We start from the raw sequence: 23358 nt of genomic DNA, 5'->3' as shown, positions 1-23358 counted from the left end.
GACTAGAACGTCAAGTGCACAAGGCGATGACATGACCCGTGCCTGTCTTCAGTTCTGACTGGGAGGCAGCCCCTCAGGAAAGCTGCCCCACCCTGCAGCCTCGGCGGCTGGAGCTCTGCCACCATCTCCCCTCCTGAAGCACTGTCTACAAGACACTCGCTCACTGCTACCATCTCCAGTGCGCCCCAAATGACAGAGACTTGGGGTTGCAAGGGACCCTGCACTTGGGGTGAAGAATTGTCCCTATTTGTCCTTAGGAGAGGAAGGGACATCTGTAGACAGGGGCCTGAGATGGAGACAGGCTCTGGGAACCTGCTGACAAACGGCTCTGCTGCTAACCCAGGTGGGTCCCTGACAGGATGCTGTGGGGACAGGAGGGACAGCAGCGCAGACAGGCCTCAAATGGGGAGGAGCTGGCACTGGGCAGCTTTCACAGGGAGAACACAGATTGAATGAGTTTATTTGGGACATTCTCCCACCCCCCCCACCCCCACCCCTCTCTCTCTCTCTCTCTCTGTGTGTGTGTGTATGTGTGTGTCTGTCTGTCTGTCTGTCTGTCTGTGTGTCTCTGTCTCCCCCCCCCTCTCTCTCTCTGTGTGTGTGTATGTGTGTGTGTGTGTGTGTGTGTGTGTGTGTGTGTGTGTGTGTGTGTGTGTGTGTGTGTTCTGGGAATTGAACTCACCACCCCATGCTTGCCCGGCGAGTGCTTTACTGACTGAGCCACCTATCCAGTCCCACTCATGACACATTTCTAGATAGCTGAAGAATTTCATAAAGCATGACAGTGTGCATGTGAGAGTGTTTCCAGGCCCTGAGATCCCCGTTGCTGTCCTCTGCAACCCTCCTGGCGTCTCCTGTGGAAACAGCTACAGCAGAGGTTGGATTGTCTTTAATCTGTAAGGATCCAGATGAAACTTTGGGCCACATTCACTTTCTATTAAATCCCTTCCTTAAAAAAGTTAGAAACAGCAAAACTGTCCTCAGGTCAGGAGCCATGTAAAGACAATGACGGGTCAGATTTTCCAAGCTCTGACCCAAGGTTTGTCAAAGCCAAGGATGACATGACAAGGAAGAACAGAATTATGATCCAACATCGCACAATGGAACAGGAAACAGAGGACACTGGAACCTGGAAACTGCCGGGTCCCAGTGAACTTGCAGGGGAACTCGTCACTTCCGGGCATTATGGGTTGGCAGAAATACAGAGAAATGAATGTATGGCTCCATCTGAGAAACCCCAAACTCCTAATTATACGGGGCTGGGGTGGTATTTATGGGACAGCAGCTAAACCATCAAAGAGTAGCGTTTTTGCCAAGAGTCCGCCAGATGCAGGTTGACAGTGTGATGTGGGCTGGGGAGGAGGCCATTGCAGGGTATCTGGGTTCAGTTCTCACCACACTCAGCAGGCAGTTCACAGCTGCCTGTGGCTCCATGTCAAGAGGATGTGACACTCTCTTCTGACCTGTGCAAGTGTCACACAGTGCCACATACATAAGTAGAAGATAAAAATAAATCTTAAAATAAAGACCATGTGAAAAGACTTGGGGCGGGGGGAGTCCCCCACCTGCGATTCGTGTGGGAAAGCGGGGTCCACCAGAGGTGTTTAAAACAAGGGGCACACAGACCGCGGCTTTAGACAGCATGCACTCACTAATACTGTGCAAGCCCAGACAGAGCCGGCTCTTACGTGAGCTTCAGCTGGAAATGAGGCAAAAGGAGCTTTCTGGAAGAGACTCACGTGCCCACAGCTGTGGCACAGCATCGGATGAAGACATGTCAGGGTTACATATACTGTGAGCCATTTAGTCAGTGGAGGAAGCACTTCACCCCAGAGGTCAGCATCTCAAGGCGACAGCTAACGCAGGAGAGAAGGCACTCTCACCACGACTGCACCCTCTCCCCATATTTCACACTGCTCCCCTCATCTGCAGAGTCCGTTTCGCCATTTGTCTGACTCCACTTTAGCTACGACAACTTTTGAGTAACATGAGGAGCTACAGCCCATCAGGGCTGGATGTAGGGCCTAACACGAATGTGGCCGTGCCCTCGCCTCCAAATACACGCATGATCCCTGTTACACCCCACTTTAAGAAACACCCCACTATTTTATGTATAATCTAGGAAACAATGTCCCAGACTCCTGCTACATCTTCGAGACAAGTTAGAACTAAAGTTATTTTTATACATCTGTTTGTTCCTGAGGAGGGAGGCAGATTTTGCTCATTCATTTTTCTGTCAATAATCTATCCACACACAGTTCTGAAACCTGCCTACTATCAGCTAAGAAAGTGGACAGCCCAGAGCTACAGCCAGGTCGCTAGGGAGCAGAACCCACACTTTTCCAAGTCCCTTGTTAGGAGGAGCCAAGTAGTCAGAAGGGGACCTCTAAGTGTAGGCTGCTGTTTGGGAACAGCACATTCCACACAATGAATCTGCCAGGTTCAGGTGAACAGTGCACTGTGAGGAGCAGGACAGCTCAGAATAACAAATGCAGAAATCCGGGGCTGGAGAGATGGCTCAGCGGTTAAGAGCACTGAGTGCTCTTCCAGAGGACCTGGGTTCAATTCCCAGCAACCACATGGTAGTTCATAACTGTCTGTAACTTCGAGATCTTACATGTTCACACAGACATAAATGCAGGCAAAACACCAAAGCACATAAAATGAAAATATATAAATTATTAAAAAAAAACAAAAAACAGGGGGCTGGAGAGATGGCTCAGTGGTTAAGAGCACTGCCTGCTCTTCCAGAGGTCCTGAGTTCAATTCCCAGCAACCACATGGTGGCTCACAACCATCTATAATGTGATCTGATGCCCTCTTCTGAATAAATAAATAAATCTTAAAAAAAAAAAAAAACAAATGCAGAAATCCTCTCTCTAGCTTGAGGTATGTTGGTCACTTACCTTCTGTTTTCTATTCCAACACATTATGAAATCCCAAGATCAGCTGGGGGGTGGTGGTGGCACACGCCTTTAGTCCCAGCACTTGGGAGGCAAAGGCAGGTGGATCTTTGTGAGTTCGAGGCCAGCCTGGTCTACAAAATAAGTCCAGGACAGCCAGGGCTACACAGAGAAACACTATCTTGTAAACAACAACAGCAGCAACAGCAACACAACAAAACCCTAGAAAACCAAAACCAATACCAAAAAACCCTCCCACGGTTAACTCTCATCAACATAATAACCAACCCACTTACACGTCAGAGAGACCAGTTCAGACCTGGGTTGTCAAGTACCTACCTGCGTCTGAAGAGGGGATTGTGGGTGAGCAGTTTTCCTTCTGGCAGGTTCCCATCATGGAAGGTAAGGTCATGGTGGGCACCCCGTGATTACCTGGGAGGACACAAGCAGAGCATTGGAAGGAGGCATGTACATACATGGCGGCAAAACGAACATGGCCACCAGGTGCCTGAGATGCAGGGTGTTTGTACATCAGCTGAGCTGTATTCTGCCAAAGTTAGCCTGGAGCTCTGAGCGCACACTTTTACCTATTAAAGTAATTGTATAAATAGAGAACAGATTTATTGCCAATGTGCAGCAAAAAGCTCCATTCGTGTGTGTGTGTGTGTGTGTGTGTGTGTGTGTGCGCGCGCGTGCGTGCGCGCGCGTGTTTTCTTTTAGTGGCTGTGATAAAGTATTGATAATACTGTTGGCCCAAACTACCATGAATTATTAATATTCCTATGGCCAGGTGCATTCAAAGTTCTGACCTGGGATGCCAGACTGCCTCCTGTCAGGGCAGTGAGCAAACGGCAGGCTCAGGCCACCACTCCCTGTGGCTGAGCAAGAACCTTGGGTGGGCAGTTCTCACGGTGAAATACGGCCCCCAGGGAGGAAAGGCTTCAAACAGGCCCAGGATGGAAGACTCCAGGTGAGAGAACTGAAGGAAAAGTTATAAACAAGAGTGGTGTCAGGAGGAGACGTAGAAAGTGGACAGGCTAGGGAGTGACGGCCACACAGGTGCTGCCACAGCACCAAGGAGTGCCACCATTGGCACCGAAGTGGGCCAGGAGGGCAAGTCAGGTGGCCAGAGGGAGAGAGTTGGAGTTCTGAGTGAGCTCTGGTGGCAGCCCCTTAGTTGATGTGTCCCACCAGGCTCTGCCAGCTCAGAGTCTGGGCCTTTGGAAAACTGACGGGCTATAGAGAAGCAGAAAGCTAACAGGCGCTGGTGGACGGAGCAAAGTGAAGGCTAAAAACGGAATATGGAGATGCAAGTCCTCGAAGGGAAAGAAAATAGCTATTTGCGAGGGACTAACTCATAAAGGAGCCACGGGGCTTATAAACATGAACCAGGTGCCCAGGGGTCCCCGAAGCGTGATTTATAGGCCCATGGGAGAGCAAAGGACAGAGCAGGCCGAGTCACACCAGCATTTCCCACTGTGCAGCCCACGGGTGGTGTGGATCCTTGGGGAGAATCAGAGCTGGGTTGGGAATAGCTGTGTTGGGCAGGAAGAAGATCTTAGGTTATAAAGCCACAAGGGCAAGTTTTCTTGTACTCTGGTTGGTGACAGTGAGGGGGAAGGGCACCACTTGTTAAGGGGACTTTCCCATTACACTGCTCTGGCCACATTGGAGCGGCAGATCCTGGGCCTGGAGGTGGGACCCACGTGTTCCTAAAACTCCGAGATCCCTGCGAGGCACACACCTTCCCTCAAGTCTCCGAAGCACTTACTGCCTGGCTCTGAGTCTCTACCTCCCCACCTGCTCCTATGTGTGGGGTTTGCGGTCACATCACACTTGCTGAAGAACTGTGTCCTTCTGCAATCCAATGTCACCCACTATCTGAGAGTGCCAAGATCCCAGAGTCATGTCACCCAGGGTCAGCTTTCTATGCAACAGGGCAAAGAATGAAGATGCCTTGTGCCAACTGAGCTCCTACGTAGCCCAGACACTTCCACCGAAACACAGACCGACGTTGAAGCCTGGTTGTGAGGTACGGGGAGAGGGAACCAGGGGAACCGTCAAGGGTGATTGTGCTTGGATTCATGCACTCATGACTACTGGCTTGTCTCCACCGTGGGCCCATCATGAAGCCTAGTTGGCTTCTGCCCATAGAGAGCTCCCCTATGCTGTCATCTTTCAGGAGGACAGTCTCTTCACGTGCCAAGGAGATTAAAGCACTATGTTAGATTCTCCCAGCTTCTGGAACCATCAGCAAAATGAACCTCTCTCTATGCTTTATAAACCACAAAGTCTCCAGTAATCTGTTATAGCAATGGAAAGCCGACTTAAGACGGATGCTACTAAATGGTGTTAGAGATGAAATGTAAAGTATGGAAACAAAGGTGCTTTTTCTAGGCTCTTAAGCTGTGAAACAAATATCTTCAGCCCACGAAGAAACGGGGGCTTAAGTCAGCCAGCTGTCCCCACATGCTGCACTCTCATAATGTTTACAAATGCTCTCTGGCTGGCTTCTGCACAAGTGTGCATATGCCTTTTCAGTAAAGAAAAAGCTTGAAATTTTAGCTTCAGTATTTTCTATGTTGTATTTTTTCTCTATTTCTAAAGAACACACATCCATATGATAGCACCAACTTCCTCCTCAAAGAACATAAAATATTTACCACAGAATTCAGAGAACAGTCGCTACTGCACATGTTTCTTTTGGAAGTTGTACTGCTTCTGTCTCACGTGTTCTCTCTCCTGAGCGAACTGCGGCCAGGCTGCTAATCTAGCAAGCAATGTGCTGAGACTAGATGATTCCTAAGGAGTTTAGGACGAATGGAGCCCCGGGGAATTTACATAAAACCCTTTCCTACACACACACACACACACACACACACACACACACACACACACACACACACACAGTGTTCTCTAATGGTTTGCATCTTCACTGCACCTCAAAGGCCACAAACTGCAGGATTAGGCACCAGCCCAGGGAGCTATGAGATCTTTAGGCATGTGAGGCCTAGTGTGTGGGGAGAGTCATGGGGGTGTGGCCTTGAAGACGGGATTGGGAGCCTTCCTCTTGCTCCCTCTCCCTCAAAGCCACCACAGGGTGAGGATCTTTGCTCAAACACAGTGCTCCGTCTTGCTCTAGCCTAAGGTGATGAGGCTAAGTGGCCACGAACTGCAAATGTGAGCGCCCAAACCCGTCATTTCCTCGTGTTCTGTTATGGTGTACGGGAGGCTGACAGCGTGCTTTTTAAGTTCTAGAAAAAGCCCACCAAGTAGCCGCAATGGGTTTCACGTTCCTGAGACCCAAGACCAACACCTGGTGTGGTGCTTGGGAGTCTCGCCAGGGAGGAACATAAGATTTGTGAAGCTGCTGCTTTGGCTGCGTGTGCAGGCCATTCAGAGTCACTAATAAATGAACCTAATGCCACTTAGCCATCCCATAATCTTGAGAAAGACACTGCTGTACACTGCCGGTGCTGTAACTAAGAATTATGTGTTAAAGGAAAGAAGGAATACTGCATGCTTCCACTCATTGACGCTTAGCTTAAGTTTAATAGTTTGAGGACAGAAAGTGGCTTCTTTTTGTGATTTCCCGTCTCTATAAACTGTAGTTAGGAAGAGTCTAGAAAATAGCACAATAATGAACCACAGTTTCTATCAAGCAGAGCAGAGTTGGGAGGAGCTTCAGAAAGAAATCGAGTCCAGCAACAAAAGGTACAAATGAGAGGTGAGAAAGCAAAGAAAATACCACGGAGGACAGCCCCTCACACCCGGGCCTCTTGTGAGAACACTGGCAAACATCACACAGGGACTCTGGGGTCACACACCGAGGAACAGGGTCCTTAGGGACTCTGGAGGTCACACACTGAGGAATGGGGTCCATAGGGACTCTGGGGGACACACACTGAGGAATGGGGTCCATAGGGACTCTGGGGGACACACACTGAGGAATGGGGTCCTTAGGGACTCTGGGGGACACACACTGAGGAATGGGGTCCTTAGGGACTCTGGAGGTCACACACTGAGGAATGGGGTCCTTAGGGACTCTGGGGGACACACACTGAGGAATGGGGTCCTTAGGGACTCTGGAGGTCACACACTGAGGAATGGGGTCCTTAGGGACTCTGGGGGACACACACTGAGGAATGGGGTCCTTAGGGACTCTGGAGGTCACACACTGAGGAATGGGGTCCTTAGGGACTTTGGGGGACACACACTGAGGAATGGGGTCCTTAGGGACTCTGGGGGACACACACTGAGGAATGGGGTCCTTAGGGACTTTGGGGGACACACACTGAGGAATGGGGTCCTTAGGGACTCTGGGGGACACACACTGAGGAATGGGGTCCTTAGGGACTCTGGGGGACACACACTGAGGAATGGGGTCCTTAGGGACTTTGGGGGACACACACTGAGGAATGGGGTCCTTAGGGACTCTGGGGGACACACACTGAGGAATGGGGTCCTTAGGGACTCTGGAGGTCACACACTGAGGAATGGGGTCCTTAGGGACTTTGGGGGACACACACTGAGGAATGGGGTCCTTAGGGACTCTGGGGGACACACACTGAGGAATGGGGTCCTTAGGGACTTTGGGGGACACACACTGAGGAATGGGGTCCTTAGGGACTCTGGGGGACACACACTGAGGAATGGGGTCCTTAGGGACTCTGGGGGACACACACTGAGGAATGGGGTCCTTAGGGACTTTGGGGGACACACACTGAGGAATGGGGTCCTTAGGGACTCTGGGGGACACACACTGAGGAATGGGGTCCTTAGGGACTCTGGGGGACACACACTGAGGAATGGGGTCCTTAGGGACTCTAGGGGACACACACTGAGGAATGAGGTTCTTAGGGATTCTGGGGGACACACACTGAGGAATGGGGTCCTTTAACCATGGCTTCTAATGCTCATCTTCCAAAACACACTTCTTGCTACCTGGTGATTTCCAAATCAAAGCATTTATTGTTTTAAATTATTTGAATACAGTGCACTGCATGTAGACTAATGGCTGAGTGGTGACTCTTAGGTGCTGGGTACTTTTCTTTGGGGAAATGGAAAGAGGAAGAAAAGAATGTCCAGATTCCTCAGCCTTCAGGGAAGGTGCAGCTGCCTACTGCAATACGGTCAGCGTTACGAAACCCTGCAGGATGGCGTGCAGATGACACTCGTGTGAGTCTCCCAGCCCACACTGGCCGTGCACAGTTTAAAGCAGATTCTCCGACCTTAGGAGTTGTGTTAGTTACTTTACTCACTGCTAGGATCAAACACCTAACAACCAGCAACTTGAGGAAGAGATGAACAGTTTATTTTGGCTAACGGTTCTAAGAGATACAGACGGACAAGGCAGTGGGAGAGGCAGCTGGTCACACAATGTTAGCAGTCAGGAAGCCGACTGCAGACAGGAAGTGAGGCCAGACTACCCCACCGCAAGGCCCAGCCCAGGCAGTCACTTCCTCCAACAAGACTCCACCAGCTAAAACAGTGCCACCACGTGGGGACCAGATTTCAAACCCACAAGGTTAGGAGGACATTTCACCCTCAAACCACAGCAGTGGTAAACAAGACCACATTTCGAAAGAGTGAAAGTGAAAATTTTCTCTCTCTCTGTCTGAAGTCCCACAAACAAGGAAGGTGTGTATCAGTTAGAACGGCAGGGGGAGAGCACAGAGGTCAGAACAGCTACCTGTGGCTGGAGTTCTGTTCTTCAGTCTGTCCACTTCCATGGTGAAGTCATCCTTCAGGAAAAGGAAGCCGATGATGGAGAACAGGTAGACCAGGATGAGGGCGAGGACCGCAGTCAGGATGATGGAGCGGCCGTTCCGGGTGACGCTTTTGATGACGTTCAGCAGGGTCTCCTCTCTGTACACCAAATCAAAAAGCTGCAGAAACAAGAATGGAATAGGAAATAATCCTTCAAACAACATTTTAAAACAACCCCAAGCAGTTGGGCTGGAGCAGCGCGGTTCTCAGTCTTCCTAACACTATGACATTTCATACGGGTTCCCATGCTGTGGTGACCCCCAGCTGTGAAAGTATTCCCATTGCTGCTTCATATAACTGTAATTTTGCTAGTGTAAAAGTCTGATATGCGGGAGTCACGACCCGCAGGCTGAGAACCCCTGAGCTAGAACAGAATACGGCTGTTTTAGTGTCGATAGCCACCATAGTGTTGATGTGCACAGGTTGGCCTCACACTCAGTGTCACACTTGCCTCCACTTGAGTTTAGAAAATGTACAATAATAAGCCTATGTAGTTTAAGGACAGTTGGCAAATCCTGTAAATTTATTATTCACTCAAGGGACTCGAAATGAGACGAAGAGAACAATTTTAGAGTCTGGTGCCATAGAAAATGTCTGAATTTAAAATATTTGGGAAAATGCAGACACTCTTCCTTACTAAAAGGCTATGCAAATGAGGATACAAATCTGTGTTAGTTTATGCTTTTGAGGGAACCACAAACAGAGAAGTAACAGTTCTGCCAACTCCCTTCCTCTAAAGGGCGATTATCCATTCTGTCCTTACTAGTAGGGAATCTACACCAGTCAAGAACTCAAGCGCATGACCGCTGTCTGCAGCCAGTGCTGAGGCCGCTTTATATATTGCTACATTATGAAACTGAAGTTATGAGTTAGCAAGTGTATGTTTTATCATACAGACCTACCTGGTTAAAAGAAACAAATTTATATTCATTTTTTCAAAAATGTCTACAAATGTTTGAAAATGAATCCTGCATTCAAGCCTGACAGCCTCAGCATTTGCGGCCTGCATCTGGAGATAAGAGCTAGAGTCTGTGGTTGGGCTGGGGTGTGCGGATGGGCGCGGTGCTTCCTCCCAGAGGCTCTTGTTTTGCTGCGTTACACAATTACTTTCCACTGTAATCGTGGTCTCGTCGAACACTGCCTTTAGGACACTGGCCTTTGATGAGTAAAGCTCTTTTAAAATATTCACTATTTTGCTACCTGTTTATCTCTTGGGAAGTACTGCCATTGTCAAAAATGAAGTCAATCTTCTTCAGTAAGGATGAGTTAATTAATGCAAACTCAACCTCTACATTGTCAATTTTCTGGCTTCTTCAACATTTTGACCACGTAGGTTGACATGAAGGAGACTTTATTTTAACTCGACAACGGCCAGAGTAGTTATTGTACATAGTGGTGAAATGAGAAACTCTGCCCCAAACAAGGTGCTGGGTGAGAGGTGACACTCCAGACTCTGACCTCTGCCTGGGCACTATGGCAAGCATGTGTCCAGGCTCAAATGCCACTCACAGATTTACACTTAATAGCATCTTTATACCAACGTCCTTCCTCATTCATGACTATAGGACAGCAAAGGAGACAGGAGAAGGAGAAAGGAAGGTGGCGTCTTGGGATGATGAAAAGCACCTTGGAGAAGGATGGGCAGTTGGGTGTGGTGATGCACAGGCTCTAATCCAGCACAGAGGAGGGTGAGGCAGAAAGACTGTGAGCTAGAAGCCAGCCTGGGCTACAAATCAAAACAAGCCATCTTATAACAAAAACAAAAGAATCTAAAAAAAAAGTCTAAAGATTTAAATATACACAGTTAAGCTTAATGATTATGATATAAGCTAGCGATGATGCCATAAGTTAACAGTGATGATGCCATAAGCTAACAGTGATGATGCCATAAGCTAACAGCGACGATGACATAAGCTAACAGCGATGATGACATAAGCTAACAGTGATGATGACATAAGCTAACAGTGATGATGACATAAGCTAACAGCGACGATGACATAAGCTAACAGTGATGATGCCATAAGCTAACAGCGATGATGCCATAAGCTAACAGTGATGATGCCATAAGCTAACAGTGATGATGCCATAAGCTAACAGTGATGATGCCATAAGCTAACAGTGATGATGCCATAAGCTAACAGTGATGATGACATAAGCTAACAGCGATGATGACATAAGCTAACAGTGATGATGACATAAGCTAACAGTGATGGATGATGCCATAAGCTAACAGCGATGATGACATAAGCTAACAGCAATGATGACATAAGCCTGATGTTTTGCTACAGTGGCTTTCGTTCCTTCTCATTTTGTTTACATGCCATTGTAATGACTAATGTAACATTTAATACTATAAATAAAATATAATGCACATTCATTTGTTCCCCCACACAGCTGGATAATCACTGAGTTAAAGGATTTAATTATTACTTGGCTGAAAACCCAAAGCAGCTCCTGAAGCCGGGGTCAAGAAGAGAGGTAGAGTAGTTGCTTCTTCTCAGTGAGAGATTGAACTCCATCACCGATGTACTTCCCAGAGAAAAGACTAAAAACAATAATCCACACTTCTAAGAAATCCCAAAAGTAACACAATGTGCTTTACTTAAAAACCCAAACCCCAAAGGCTAGGGTGTAAGAGGCGCCATTGTGTACTCACTGTCGATCTGCCTGAGGATCGTGCACTCATCCTGCACTCACCAGCCACCTGCCTGAGGGCTGTGCACTCACCAGCCACCTGCCTGAGGGCTGTACTTACCAGAAAGCTGTAGAAGAACTCGTGGACAAAGAGGCCCAGCATGCAGACCAGGACGTATGCCACATGGTAGAGGAAAGCCATGTCCAGAATGACCGCTCGGTAACCTCGGGTGAACGTGCCTCGGTTTCCCACAAAACTCACCAGGAACACGATCTTGTTACAGAGCTAGAGGGAGGAGAAAGTAGGACTTAGTGCTTCCCGCTCGACACCGTGGAGAGTGAGTGCCCACCTCTGTGTTGTGTTTCAGGTGGCTTACAAATGCACATGCAAACACACACATACAGACCCGGTTCCTCTTGTAGCTCCAGGGACAGAGAATGACTAAGCCCCCAGCTCTGCCACCAACACAGACTGAGTGTGAACTGGCTCTTCCTTACTCCTGCGTTGCCTGGTTACAGCCATGTGAGGCTTCCATGGAAAGGTCTTACCTGACAGACCCCTTCGGAGGCCTAGATAACCTCAGCATTCACAGCAGTTGCTGTAGTGACCCTTCAAATACTCCCAGATGCTTATGACTTTATTTTTATGTTTATGCCTTCTGGAAAATAGGATGCTCTTTGAAACATGGATATGTGTGTGTGTGTAGGTATATGTATTGTGCACACATATATACATCTTATCAAAGGAGACAGTTTGAAACATTCCCCATTAATGTTCTGAAGTCTGAGTCAACGTAGATACAATGAAAAAAAAAAACCCTGGTCATTGCTGCACGTTGTGAAGACCCATCAGACCAACCACACGGCCACTGAAGGCAGAATCCTGTCTGTGTTTCTGCAGCTAACTGTCCACCCTCTCGACAACCAGTAACCGTCTCAGCAGCCAACCATCTCAGGTCTCTTTCACCTTCTTGTCAACAGTTTCAGCAGAGAGCCATTTATGCTCCTACTCGGTGGAGCTAAGATTCAGGGAACCTCAGGATGACAGCTCAAGAGCAAGCCTGACACTCGAGGAAACTGCTGAAAACCCAGACAATGACTACAGGGCAAAGGGCCAGTGTCTGAGGAGCTGAGTGCACAGCAAAGGTGAGAACAAGCCTCCGGGGAAGCAGCATCCAGCCCTTCCTGTACCTGCACGGCCCTGTTCCCACCACTCGCCACTTACCTACAGAAAGGGGTTCCACAAAAACAGAACTAAAAATCACCTCCTCACAGGGGTAAATTATGACATAGACAGGTGGTTTGTGTGTCGTTTCCCAATTCACTAAGATGAGGAGTTACCAAAAATATGCAGGAAGCCAGTGCAGTGGCGCACGCCTGTAATCCCAGCACACGGGAGGCAGAGGCAGGCGGATCAATGTGAGTTCGAGGCCAGCCTGGTCTACAAAGCGAGTCCAGGACAGACAAGGCTAACGCAGAAAAAAAAACCTCTCTCAAAAAAACAAAAACAAAAACAAAAAATGCAGGAAAACTCTTCATGAATCAGACACACTGGAGAGTAACAGATTGGACTGAATTCTCAAAATGGTCAATAATTGTAAAAGACAGAAGGCATTTCTGCCTGAACACAACTTGGCAGCATTAGCTTGATAAATACAGAGGCTCGCTTTACTTGCCTGCAGTGGGGGCATTGCATGACCTTTGACCCATGTCTGGGTATGCTTCTGTTCCCTAGAGAGAACTGGAAGTAGAGTGGGGGTGACGGAGCAGTGGCCTCTCTCTATGCTCACATAGGGTTCGGAGACGGAGGTGCTCCTTGTGTTTAAGACAGTCACGCCAAGGACAAACTAATGCGAGAATAAAGGAGGAACGACCAGAGCTCTGCTTTCCACAGCATGAAGACGTTTGTAAGGTGTTACAAATGGAGCACTTCCCATGAGAGCTAGAACAGAGAGCTGTGAACACACTCGGCCTGTTTATGTCTCCACTTCATCGACAGCTCTGAACCAGCCCTGTGCTGGCCTCACGGTATCACTGTGCAGCCGGTCAGTTCTGTGGCCAGCATCCCTGCGGGCAATGATAAAGGATGGTGTGGACCGCTGGCTGCAGGGCCACGCTCTTCCGAGCTGGTGGAGCCAGCCTTTAGCCAGCAGCACCCATGCCATCAATGCCGCACAGCTTATTTCCCTTGTCCACTTATTCCTCAGAGTTGTCCACGGTGTCCCTCTGAGGGTGACGTGAGTGATAAACAACTCTGCGCAAGCTCTCTGGATCTTTCAAACACTGTACACTATCCAAACATTTTGCTAAGTGTTCTTGTCACTGCAAAGGTGAAACACTACTGTTTGCTTGTGAGTCAGTGTCTGGGGAAGGGAGAGCACTGATTGCATCCAGATAAATAATCTCCACGGTAATGTGAGAGCTTCATATGGCCCTGCAGCTGGGAGAAGCATCTTTGCAGGGTTTTCGGTGGTGTGATGAGGGAAAGGCAGAAATCATGACATCTATATGGCCCTGCAGCAGGGGGAAGCATCTTTGCAGGGTTTTCGGTGGTGTGATGAGGGAAAGGCAGAAATCATGACATCTATATGGCCCTGCAGTTGGGGGAAGCATCTTTGCAGGGTTTTCGGTGGTGTGATGAGGGAAAGGCAGAAATCATGACATCTATATGGCCCTGCAGTGGGGGGAAGCATCTTTGCAGGGTTTTCAGTGGTGTGATGAGGGAAAGGCAGAAATCATGACATCTAGGGCACTAACTTCATTCTCAACACAACCCTTTGCTTCTAGAGGACTTTGTTCACACCTATACAGATGCGCCTCAAAGTTAAGCATTACTTAAGATTGATTTTGTTATTTCTTTATGTGAATGTGTGTGCATACCCAAGTGTGTGCAGCACCTTTGGAGGCCAGAGGAGGGTGATGGACACCCTGGAGCTGGAGTTACAGATGATTGTGCACTTCATGACTGTCGTGCGAGGAACTGACCTGGGTCTTCTGAAAAGACAGCAAGTGTTCTCAATGCTGAGCTGCTTGTCTCCAGCCATTGAAAGATGCCTCGTGACTTCATGAGTCTTGTGACATGCCTTTCCGCTGTTTTATGTGGGTCAGGAAACTGACCACTGCCCAGCGCTGGTGCTGCTGTTATTCCATTGGTCTTATTCAGAACTTTGTCCTTGATCAGACTGTCTAGCTCTACCTTACAATGGGAAAACATGACCTATTTTCCAAGAACACATTGTAGAGAGGAAAAACAAGACTGCTGATGTGTTGAAGGGTAAAACTAAACTCACTGTCTCTAGCAATATAGCATTTTCATCAACCATGGAAGTCAACCTTTTACTGAAAAATGCAATGATTTAATTCCATAATCTCCACGCCAGTGATGTTAACCTCAGGCTTAGGTGATCTTAAGGTCACTACATAAAGAAAATTTGCATGCAGTCAATTCTCACCCTGGAAATCTTGTAAACTGTCAGCAGAACAGTATGACAAGGTCACTCTTGACATTCTACACGATCTTGGAGGAGGTTTGCATTTTGACAACCGTATGCCAGAAATAGTGGCATCCAGTGACCAGACTAAACAAAACATTGTGTATGTATCTCAAAGATAGAGAGACCATGAAAGAAGGTTTCTGTTCAGAATATGAAACTGAACTTGTGTGTCTAGCAAATGCACCACAGGACTCAGTCCGATGAATTAACAGTGGCATGCAGCCATCCATAAAGTTGCAGATACACAGCTAAGAACAGTACATCATTGCTTTAAGCACTGTGGTAACTGTTAATAGCCTGGCGATCTAATAAAGTCTTATGTACGTTTTCCTCTGTGCCAGGTCGGTAGAACAAATTATAGCATTTCCACATTAAAGTAACTGTGAGAAAGGCTAGCTCCATTAAATGGATCATAGAGTCCCAGGCATTATTATAAAGGGAGAGAACACTGTAGGCAGGAAGCCTATAGATGATGTTAAAAGATATTCATACCTCCTGTAGCCAGACACCAATGCACTCACGAAACCTTTGACCCAAAATTGTCCTGCCTACAGGATGTACGATAATAAAGATGGAGCAGAAATTGAGGCAGTGGCCAACTAATGCCTGGCCCAGCCTGAGACCCGCCCCATGTGAGAAAGCCAACCCTTGACACTATTAATGATACTCTGCTATGCTTGCTGACAGGAGCCTAGCATAGCTGTCTTCTGAGAGGCTTCATCTAGCAGCTAATAGAAACAAAATCAGAAACCCACAGCCAAACAATAGGCCAAGCTTGGGGCGTCTTGTGGAAAAGTAAGGGGAAGAATTGAGGGACCCAGAAGGGTCAAGGACACCACAAGAAGACCTATCGAGTCAACTAACCTGGACCCATGGGGCCCCACAGAGACCGAACCACCAACCAAAGAGCATGCATGGGCTGGACCTAGGCCCCCCACACATATGTAGCAGATGAGCAGCTTGGTCTTCATGTGGATCTGTTAACAACTGCAGCAGGGGCTGTCTCTGACTCTGATGCCTGTCCTTGGATTCTTTTCCCCTAGCTGGGCTGCCTTGTTTGGCCTTAGTGGGAGAAGATGCACTGTTGAGACTTGATGTACTAGGAGGTTTGGTATGGGGGGGGAGCCCCTCTTTTCTGAAGAGAAGGAGGAGGCAAGTGAGGGTGGGACTAGAAGGAGCGGAGGGAGGGGGCTGCGATCGGGATGTAAAATGAATAAATAATTTAATGAAGAAAAAAAGATATTTCATGTGGAGTTGGTTGTGGCTCAGTGGTAGAGCATCTGCCTGGTGTGTGTGAGGCCCGGAGTTTACCTCCCAGCACAGAAGGGAAAACTTCACTGATTATATTTACCGTGTTCTTCTTCAGTACAAATAATCTAGGCCACAAAGATAAATGGAGTGGTCAAGGAGGACACAGCATCCGCACAACAAATCAGGAATCTCTTTAACCAACAAGAAATGCTAAATCTATATAAGTGCCCACAGAACTGTTCAGAGCTGTGAGCAGACATTAAGTGGTCCCTGGTTTATAGAATGCACCCCCATATCTTTCAGAACGTTAATTTATGCGAACATTAGCTAAAGATGCTACACTGTGCATGAGGAGAAAACTGTGTAAGGTGTACTTTGCAGCACTCAAAATTACTGAACTTTCTGAGACACGTGTCACAGATAAATCTAACTGAAATGTAGACAACTTCAAGCTTTATAAGTAAATTAAATTTTATCATAATAAACTAAAACCTGATAAATGCTAAGGTCTTTCCTCTGCTATGATTCCTTTTCTGCAAAGGAGACTTTTCATATTTGCTTAGCATTGTGAAGGACAGAGTCTTAGAGGCTCATGAGCTAAGATGCAGACACACTGTGGTGAGGATACTTCGATTAGTTACTGGTTTGCCTATTGGATACTCAGATAGGCAGATACCAGCGCCACTGCCTGGCGGTAACTGCTCTTTCCTGGACCCTCCACACCCAGCTTCTCCGCTGAGCTCAGCAGCCAGGTGAGGGTAGACCAGTTGTCCACATCTTCTTCCACTGGCAAGAAGGATGAAATTGGACATTGGCTCACTTACATCTGCATCAAATTCTGGTTCTTGTTATGGCTAAACTATCAGGCTAATGTTTTCTTTTAGTTTTTCTATTCTGATTTTATTTTCACTATTTTAGCAGTGACATTCTAAGCTGTTCAATGCAAAAAATTGTCTAGGTAAAAATTAAATTAATACTTAAAACCTAAAGTATACAAATAAAATTCATGTTCTTATTTGATTTTTCCTCTCCTGTAAATAAAGATAAAGCAAGATACTTGTGTAATGAAGTATCTTGCTTCATTTATGTGAAGAGGGAAAAATAGTAATTTACTAAAGGAATCTTACCAAATACAATTACAAATCATAAATATAATTTTTCTATTAACATTTTCAGGAGTATTAAATTATAGAAACTTTATTAAATTTTCCTCAAATCAACACAGATACTTTCTGTGGTCAGTGGCCCAGACTGTGGCAGTGTCTGGCTGAGGAGCATGTTTTAGGCTGCTGGATACTGGAAGATTCATGGAGTTAGTAAGACAGATATGTCTACATGCTTAACACTTTCTCATAAAGCAGCTAAATAAAAACCTGCCTTTGGCAAAGAACATTTTTATGGTGGAGCGAATCTTACCAAACATGGAATTATCACTTTATAGTGTCCTACAGGAAACAGGAAAGGAACACCAGATGTTTTTAGTTCACTCCCACCCCAAACATGCAAATGTTATTCCTCACCTCTGTCTACATATTCTTGGTGAGAGGGGGAGAGAGACAGAGAGAGAGAGACAGAGAGAGAGAGAGAGAGAGAGAGAGAGAGAGAGAGACAGAGAGAGACAGAGACAGAGACAGAGACAGAGACAGAGACAGAGACACAGACAGACAGAGAGACAGAGAGAGGAAGGAGGAGGAGAAGAAGGAAGAGAAGAAAGAAGAGGGGGAGAAGGAGGAAGAGGAGGAGGAAGGCAAGGAAGAGGAAGAGGAGGAGGAAGAGGAGCAGGAGGAGGAAGAAAAGGAGGAGGAGGAAGAAAAGGAGGAGATGGAAGAGGAGGAGGAGATGGAAGAGGAGGAGATGGAGGAGGAAGAGGAGGAGGAGAAAGAGGAGGGGATGGAGGAGGAGGAGATGGAGGAGGAGGAGGAGGAGGATGGCACACGGCAGCTGCAAGCCCTCTCCCTCTCCATGTTCTAAATGTCATTCATATTATGTAACAGGTGCGAGGAACATTTGTTATTTTGGGCACAACTATGCCTGGTTCTTTGCTTCCTTAAACTTGGATATTTCTCACTTGGCCTTATCAAAAGCCAATGATCTTCTTATGAATAATATCCATTTCTTCAAAGAATATAACTCCATGCTCAACATGTTTCAAGAGAAACAAAATGAGCCCAGTGTAGAGGTGCAGACAAATTTATACACACTCGTGATGGCATGCTAGTTATCCTGGTTGATGGTGGCAGCATCGGCTTACTCTCCAAGCAAAGACAGGACAAGCTCAGGTCATGAAATCACTTCTGAATGTTCATTCAGCAAAGATGGGGTGGAGGGAGGGGGAAGTGGGTGTGAGCTGGAAGGGATGAACCACACAGCGCCACTGAGATGGGCAAGAACAGCAAGCAGATGACAGAAACACGGGCACGGGCACGGGCTTGGGCACAGGATGGGCACAGGCACGAGCACTGGATGGGCACAGGCACGGGACGGGCATGTGATAGGCACGGGCACTGGATGGGCTTGGTGTGGGATGTGTGCGGGATGGGCACGGGATGGGATGGGCACGGGATGGGCATGGGCACAGGCACAAGATGGGCATTGGCATGAGATGGGCACAGGATGGGCATGGGCACGGACTGGTTCACGTTCTACCGTAACAGCTCCAGCCCCACGTGACCAGAGAAGAGTGTGTTTGGTACTTTTCAAAACCTCTGCCCATGGATTTCCTGTACACTTTCCTTCACTGGCAGTCACTGACTGAGAACTTGGTGTTTTGTTTTGTTTTTAACATTCTAAGAGCTGGGAGCTGTGGACTGTCCAACATTTGAAGAACTGTGATAAAAATCAAAGTCACAGCTGGGTGTGGAAGCACATGTTTTTAATCCCAGCACTCGGGAGGCAGAGGCAGACATATCTCTGTGAGTTCGAGGCCAGCCTAGTCTACAAAGTAAGTCCAGGACAGCCAAGGCTACACAGAGAAACCCTGTCTCGAAAAACAAACAAAACTAAATGAAACAAAAAAAATCAATGTCAGCCCCACTGAAAACATAGACTTGACTTTATTGTCTCCTCATCTTGGTTATCCCTTAAAGTTGGTTAACTAATTTATTTATCTTCAGCAAATATTGGGCACTCATTCATTCACTTGCTCATTAATTGGTTCATTCAAAAATATTTACAGAGCCCTGTGATACCCAGGTATGTGACAACCAGTTACTCTCCTAGGTGCCTACCTAAGCACAGGAGATGATCCAGCTAAGACTCGGGGCACAGGACATTGAGTTAGGACCCAGCAACAGTTACAGGCAGTGCGTTAGCTGTCAATCAGGTAGGTACAGCAATGGCCATGTCACCTTTGCCCATTTGTTAGTTCATCAACTTGATGATTTACAGTTTCTTCATATCCATCTGGAGATATGCCTTACACAACATTAGCGCAGAGTCACTTCAGAGTTTTTGGTAGTTTGTTTAAGTTATTTCTACAGATCTCTCCTTTGCTTCTTGGCGTGATACCTCCAGTTTGCTCACTCTACACTTACTAAACTAACACGTCATAAGACGTTTTCTTGTTCTAATGTACTAAAGCTTGGTGAAACAGGAAAACAATCTCACCCATGTCTTCTGTAAGTTCATAGGATTTTCTCATACAAAAGGAACCCAATTTTGCAGCTTATTTTGTCTAGCATTCTTTTGCCCCCTCATAAGTCACTTGATAGGAGGCCCTTCCTAAGTTCTACTGAATATAATTTAATCCTTCAGGATGATTTAGAACCCACTTTCAGGTGTGAACAGTGGCTGAGTCGTTTTCTCGATGATGGCAGCATGGCACAGAAAGGACGTTAAAACTGATGAAGTGGATGGCAGAGCTGGGTCATGCATGCTGCAAGGCGACTTAACTGTAGTGACATGACACTCATGCTTCTGGTCCTTCTCTACAAACTGAAGCATGTGCAAACAATACTCTTATTGATGAAGAGTCACAACAAACCAGACCTCGCTGTGTACGCATGAATAAGAGAGCACATGGTTAGAACATGTTCACACCCAGTGTGTCGGGATTCCCGAAGATACGGAGCGAAGCCACGTACTTACATTGGCAGCACCGAGAAGAATTAGCGTTGGCCCCAGGCCGATGGTGTATATCGATCTGAGCATGACAGACACAAGAAATGGCCGGATGCCCACAGGCTTGGAGAAGAAGAACAGCACAGACGTGCAGATGGCCACTGCAATCCAAAGAAGGACCGAGAAGAGCGGGGACAGTGTACCTGGAAAATGTGGACAGGTCAGTGGCCACCGGGAACACAGAGACAAAACACTGAAATCCCAGCTTCATACGCAGACCGAGCCGTGGTGCCCGGAGTCTCTGAACGACCCACTCACATGTACCACAAGGAAACATTTTAGAATGCATTAGTCTTCATCGCACGTCCAGAAGATTTGGGAGCTGATTTCAGGCTACATAAATACGCATTAGCTAACGTTCTGTGTATCAGGTCTGAGGACGTTCTGTCCTGGGGGAGGGATCTGTGAAAAGCTTTTGATAAATGCACATCGCTTCGGAACCTGAAGTCAAATTCACGATTAACGGTCATGAAAAGTCAAGCATAGAGCTCTGCTGAGTCAGCATTTCCTTTGTTCTGTTTGTGTCAAACTGTCACGCCATGGATTCCTCAGTAGAATCCAGGCCAGGCCAGCAAGACTGCTCAGCTCCTGAAGGCACTCACTCACCACCAAGCTCCATGACACACACAAGGACACTATATATATATAAATGTGTGTGTGTGTGTGCGTGTGTGCATGTGTGTGTGTGTATATATATATATAAAATCACACACACGTCAAATAGATAAATACTTAAATGTAAAAAGAAAGAAATTGATTTGTACAATACTTACATTCTATAAAATAGATATGTGCCTTAAGTGTTAAAACATGTACACATACTGACATGTGAGTAAGCTTCATGTGCTAAAACACATCATGGGTCTACATATGAGTGTAGGAATATGGCTGTGTACACGTGAAGACTGACTCAAGTTACAAAATGTGTCGGGCTATTTTGTCGTCGGGAAATAAAGCTCTGTGGAGCGGGGCTCCACGCTATTGGCTGGACTGACAGGTAGCAGGACCTCAGACTCATGCCCGGAGGATGGCACAGGCAGGAGGAAAACAACAAAGTGGAGATTTCCCCACAACTTCCTGTGCAAATATCCCATAACGATGGCTTGCTCATTCGTCCACACCTGTTTCCACCACAACACTGACTTCTGATACAAAACACCTTGAGTGCTTTCATGAGCAAAGCTTTGGGGCTAGCATCAAAACTCTGGGGGACCCGTGCGTATACTTTAATAAATTTTGTATCCATCAAGGGCCAATGCATCTAAAATTACAAAAATTCTGTCAGACACCTGTAACTAACCCCCAAAATCCACGAACAACATTAACTTAGATGTGTACCCCATTAATCGTTCTGTGCTGTGAGGGCACTCTGAGGTTACTATTCGCTGATTTCTCTCATGTTTGCCTCCAACCCATTCCAAAGTTCCTATCCCGACTGCAGCCCATACCTGTAACAATTTTTCCCCAAGAAATTTGCCTACACAAGCACTTCCCATAGGACCTCCCACTGCACTTCAAGTCCCTGTCTTTGCCACTGGAAAAGCTCACGCGATACTAGCTTATCAGCCAGTGTCCCTTGTCACCCATCGTCACAGCCCACCCTGTGCTGTGCATCTCTGGGGCTGACTATGAATATTATAAGGGCACAGTATTATAGACCCAAAACATATGTTTATCACAAAAGCCCCAGCAAAGGCAGAAACTAACATGTACCTGTTACTATTTCACCAAAATGCTTGTGCATAAGACTCATTTATATAACTGAGATAATGCAGTATAAAATATGTTTGATCATACTAATCAGGCGGGACCAACAAATCCCACCACCTCATTTTTCAATACTTAGCTCTAGTATTTCATGATGTTACTCATGAAATATCTGTAAAACGACAGTTCTACTGGCCACAGTTTTCTGTCCACTCTACTTACATCTCTACACTCCCAATAAATACAGAAAGCATATTTAATAAGAACTAAGCGTCTCTATTTTGAATCTCTGGAGCACTAAGGAATATAATTCAAGAGTTTTTGTGATTTCTTTTCAGTCATTCATCTTTGCAGAAAGATGAGCACTTGCCTTCATCGCCGTCATCCCCAAACGGGTAGAAGAGAGCCACAGCCAGGTTGATGAACACAGCCAGGTTGAAGGAGATGCTCCCCCAGAGGGAGATGTGCCTGGAGACCCAGAACAGGGCGGGGTTGTCTAGGAAGCAACGAGGACAAGGGTGTGGATAGTCAACAGATGCCACCATCAACACACGGGCCCCGCTGAGCTAACAGTGTATGCGACACGCCTGCGACCTGACACAGAAGTACCTCTGAAGTGACTGTCATTTATTCTGCAAAGCATATTACAAGATGGGATGGTAAAGGAATTTTTTTCTTGGTTCCTTTTCCATCCTTTGAGAGTGCCAGCAAAGGTGATTCTGCAGTAAATCTCTTCTATCTGAATTACGCAGATTAGGGGAAGGCAGTCAGTGGTCCCTGGGCCCCTTTCACTGACGGGCATCTATGCGCCATAGGACTCGATAATTCTGATGGGTAAAATGATTTTTTTTTAAACATGTATTTATTTACTTTATCTGTGAGTGCTCTATCTGCATGTACACCTGCAGGCCAGAAGAGGGCATCAGATCACAGTATAGATGGCTGTGAGCCACCATGTGGTTGCTGGGAATTGAACTCAGGACCTCTTGGAAGAGCAGAGAGTGCTCTTAACCCCTGAGCCATTTCTCCAGCCCCCTGGGTAAAATGATCTTATCCTTACGATGTAAAGCCATAAGACCCAGGACTGTGGACTCGGGTGTACCCCTGGTGGGAAACCCCATACAGTCACATTACCTGAAAACCCAAGTCCCTGCACCGTAGCATAGTGTGCAGTGGGCACCATGGAACTTCTGCACAGCATGCACTGCAGCACAAGTGCATGGGAGCTCGAGAGACTTAACAGTTTCCGGGGCCTGCAGTCTCAGCATCTGACTCAGCAGGCGGATGCCTGTGAGTCTGAGAGCAACCTGGGAATGTGAGGCCAGCCTGGGTTATACAGTGAGAGCCTTTAACATGCTATATCACATTACTTATATTTTAAATTGTAATGTTTCTAACAATGTGCCGGGTTTGAAGCAATAGGGGGAAAGTCTATGGTAAGATGTCAGTAAGTGTGGGCAGGGTTTGCTTAGTGTTTCCAG

General features: G+C 46.9%; 1 protein-coding gene and 1 long non-coding RNA gene across 3 annotated transcripts in view; one reads left to right on the top strand and one right to left on the bottom strand.

Annotated features, from left to right (window-relative positions):
- The window catches only part of ITPR2 (inositol 1,4,5-trisphosphate receptor type 2), a 409555-nt gene that overhangs the window by 68574 nt on the left and 317623 nt on the right, over positions 1-23358 (bottom strand). For both annotated transcript variants that reach the window (XM_084764875.1, XM_084764876.1), the window contains exons 48-52: positions 22248-22373; positions 20138-20313; positions 11428-11592; positions 8596-8791; positions 3243-3335 (exon numbers count right to left, since the gene is read on the bottom strand). In XM_084764875.1, coding sequence (XP_084621001.1) covers positions 3243-3335; positions 8596-8791; positions 11428-11592; positions 20138-20313; positions 22248-22373 — 756 coding nt within the window. The remainder of the gene's footprint in view (positions 1-3242; positions 3336-8595; positions 8792-11427; positions 11593-20137; positions 20314-22247; positions 22374-23358) is intronic.
- Positions 1-23358, top strand: part of LOC311587737 — a 269462-nt gene that overhangs the window by 214272 nt on the left and 31832 nt on the right. The gene's annotated exons all lie outside the window — the stretch shown is intronic.

Source organism: Acomys minous (genome assembly GCF_964271855.1).
Source record: "Acomys minous genome assembly, chromosome: 17".
Taxonomy (NCBI): domain Eukaryota; kingdom Metazoa; phylum Chordata; class Mammalia; order Rodentia; family Muridae; genus Acomys; species Acomys minous.
The sequence above is the reverse complement of the archived record's forward strand: the minus strand, read 5'-3'. Positions and strand labels throughout refer to the sequence as shown.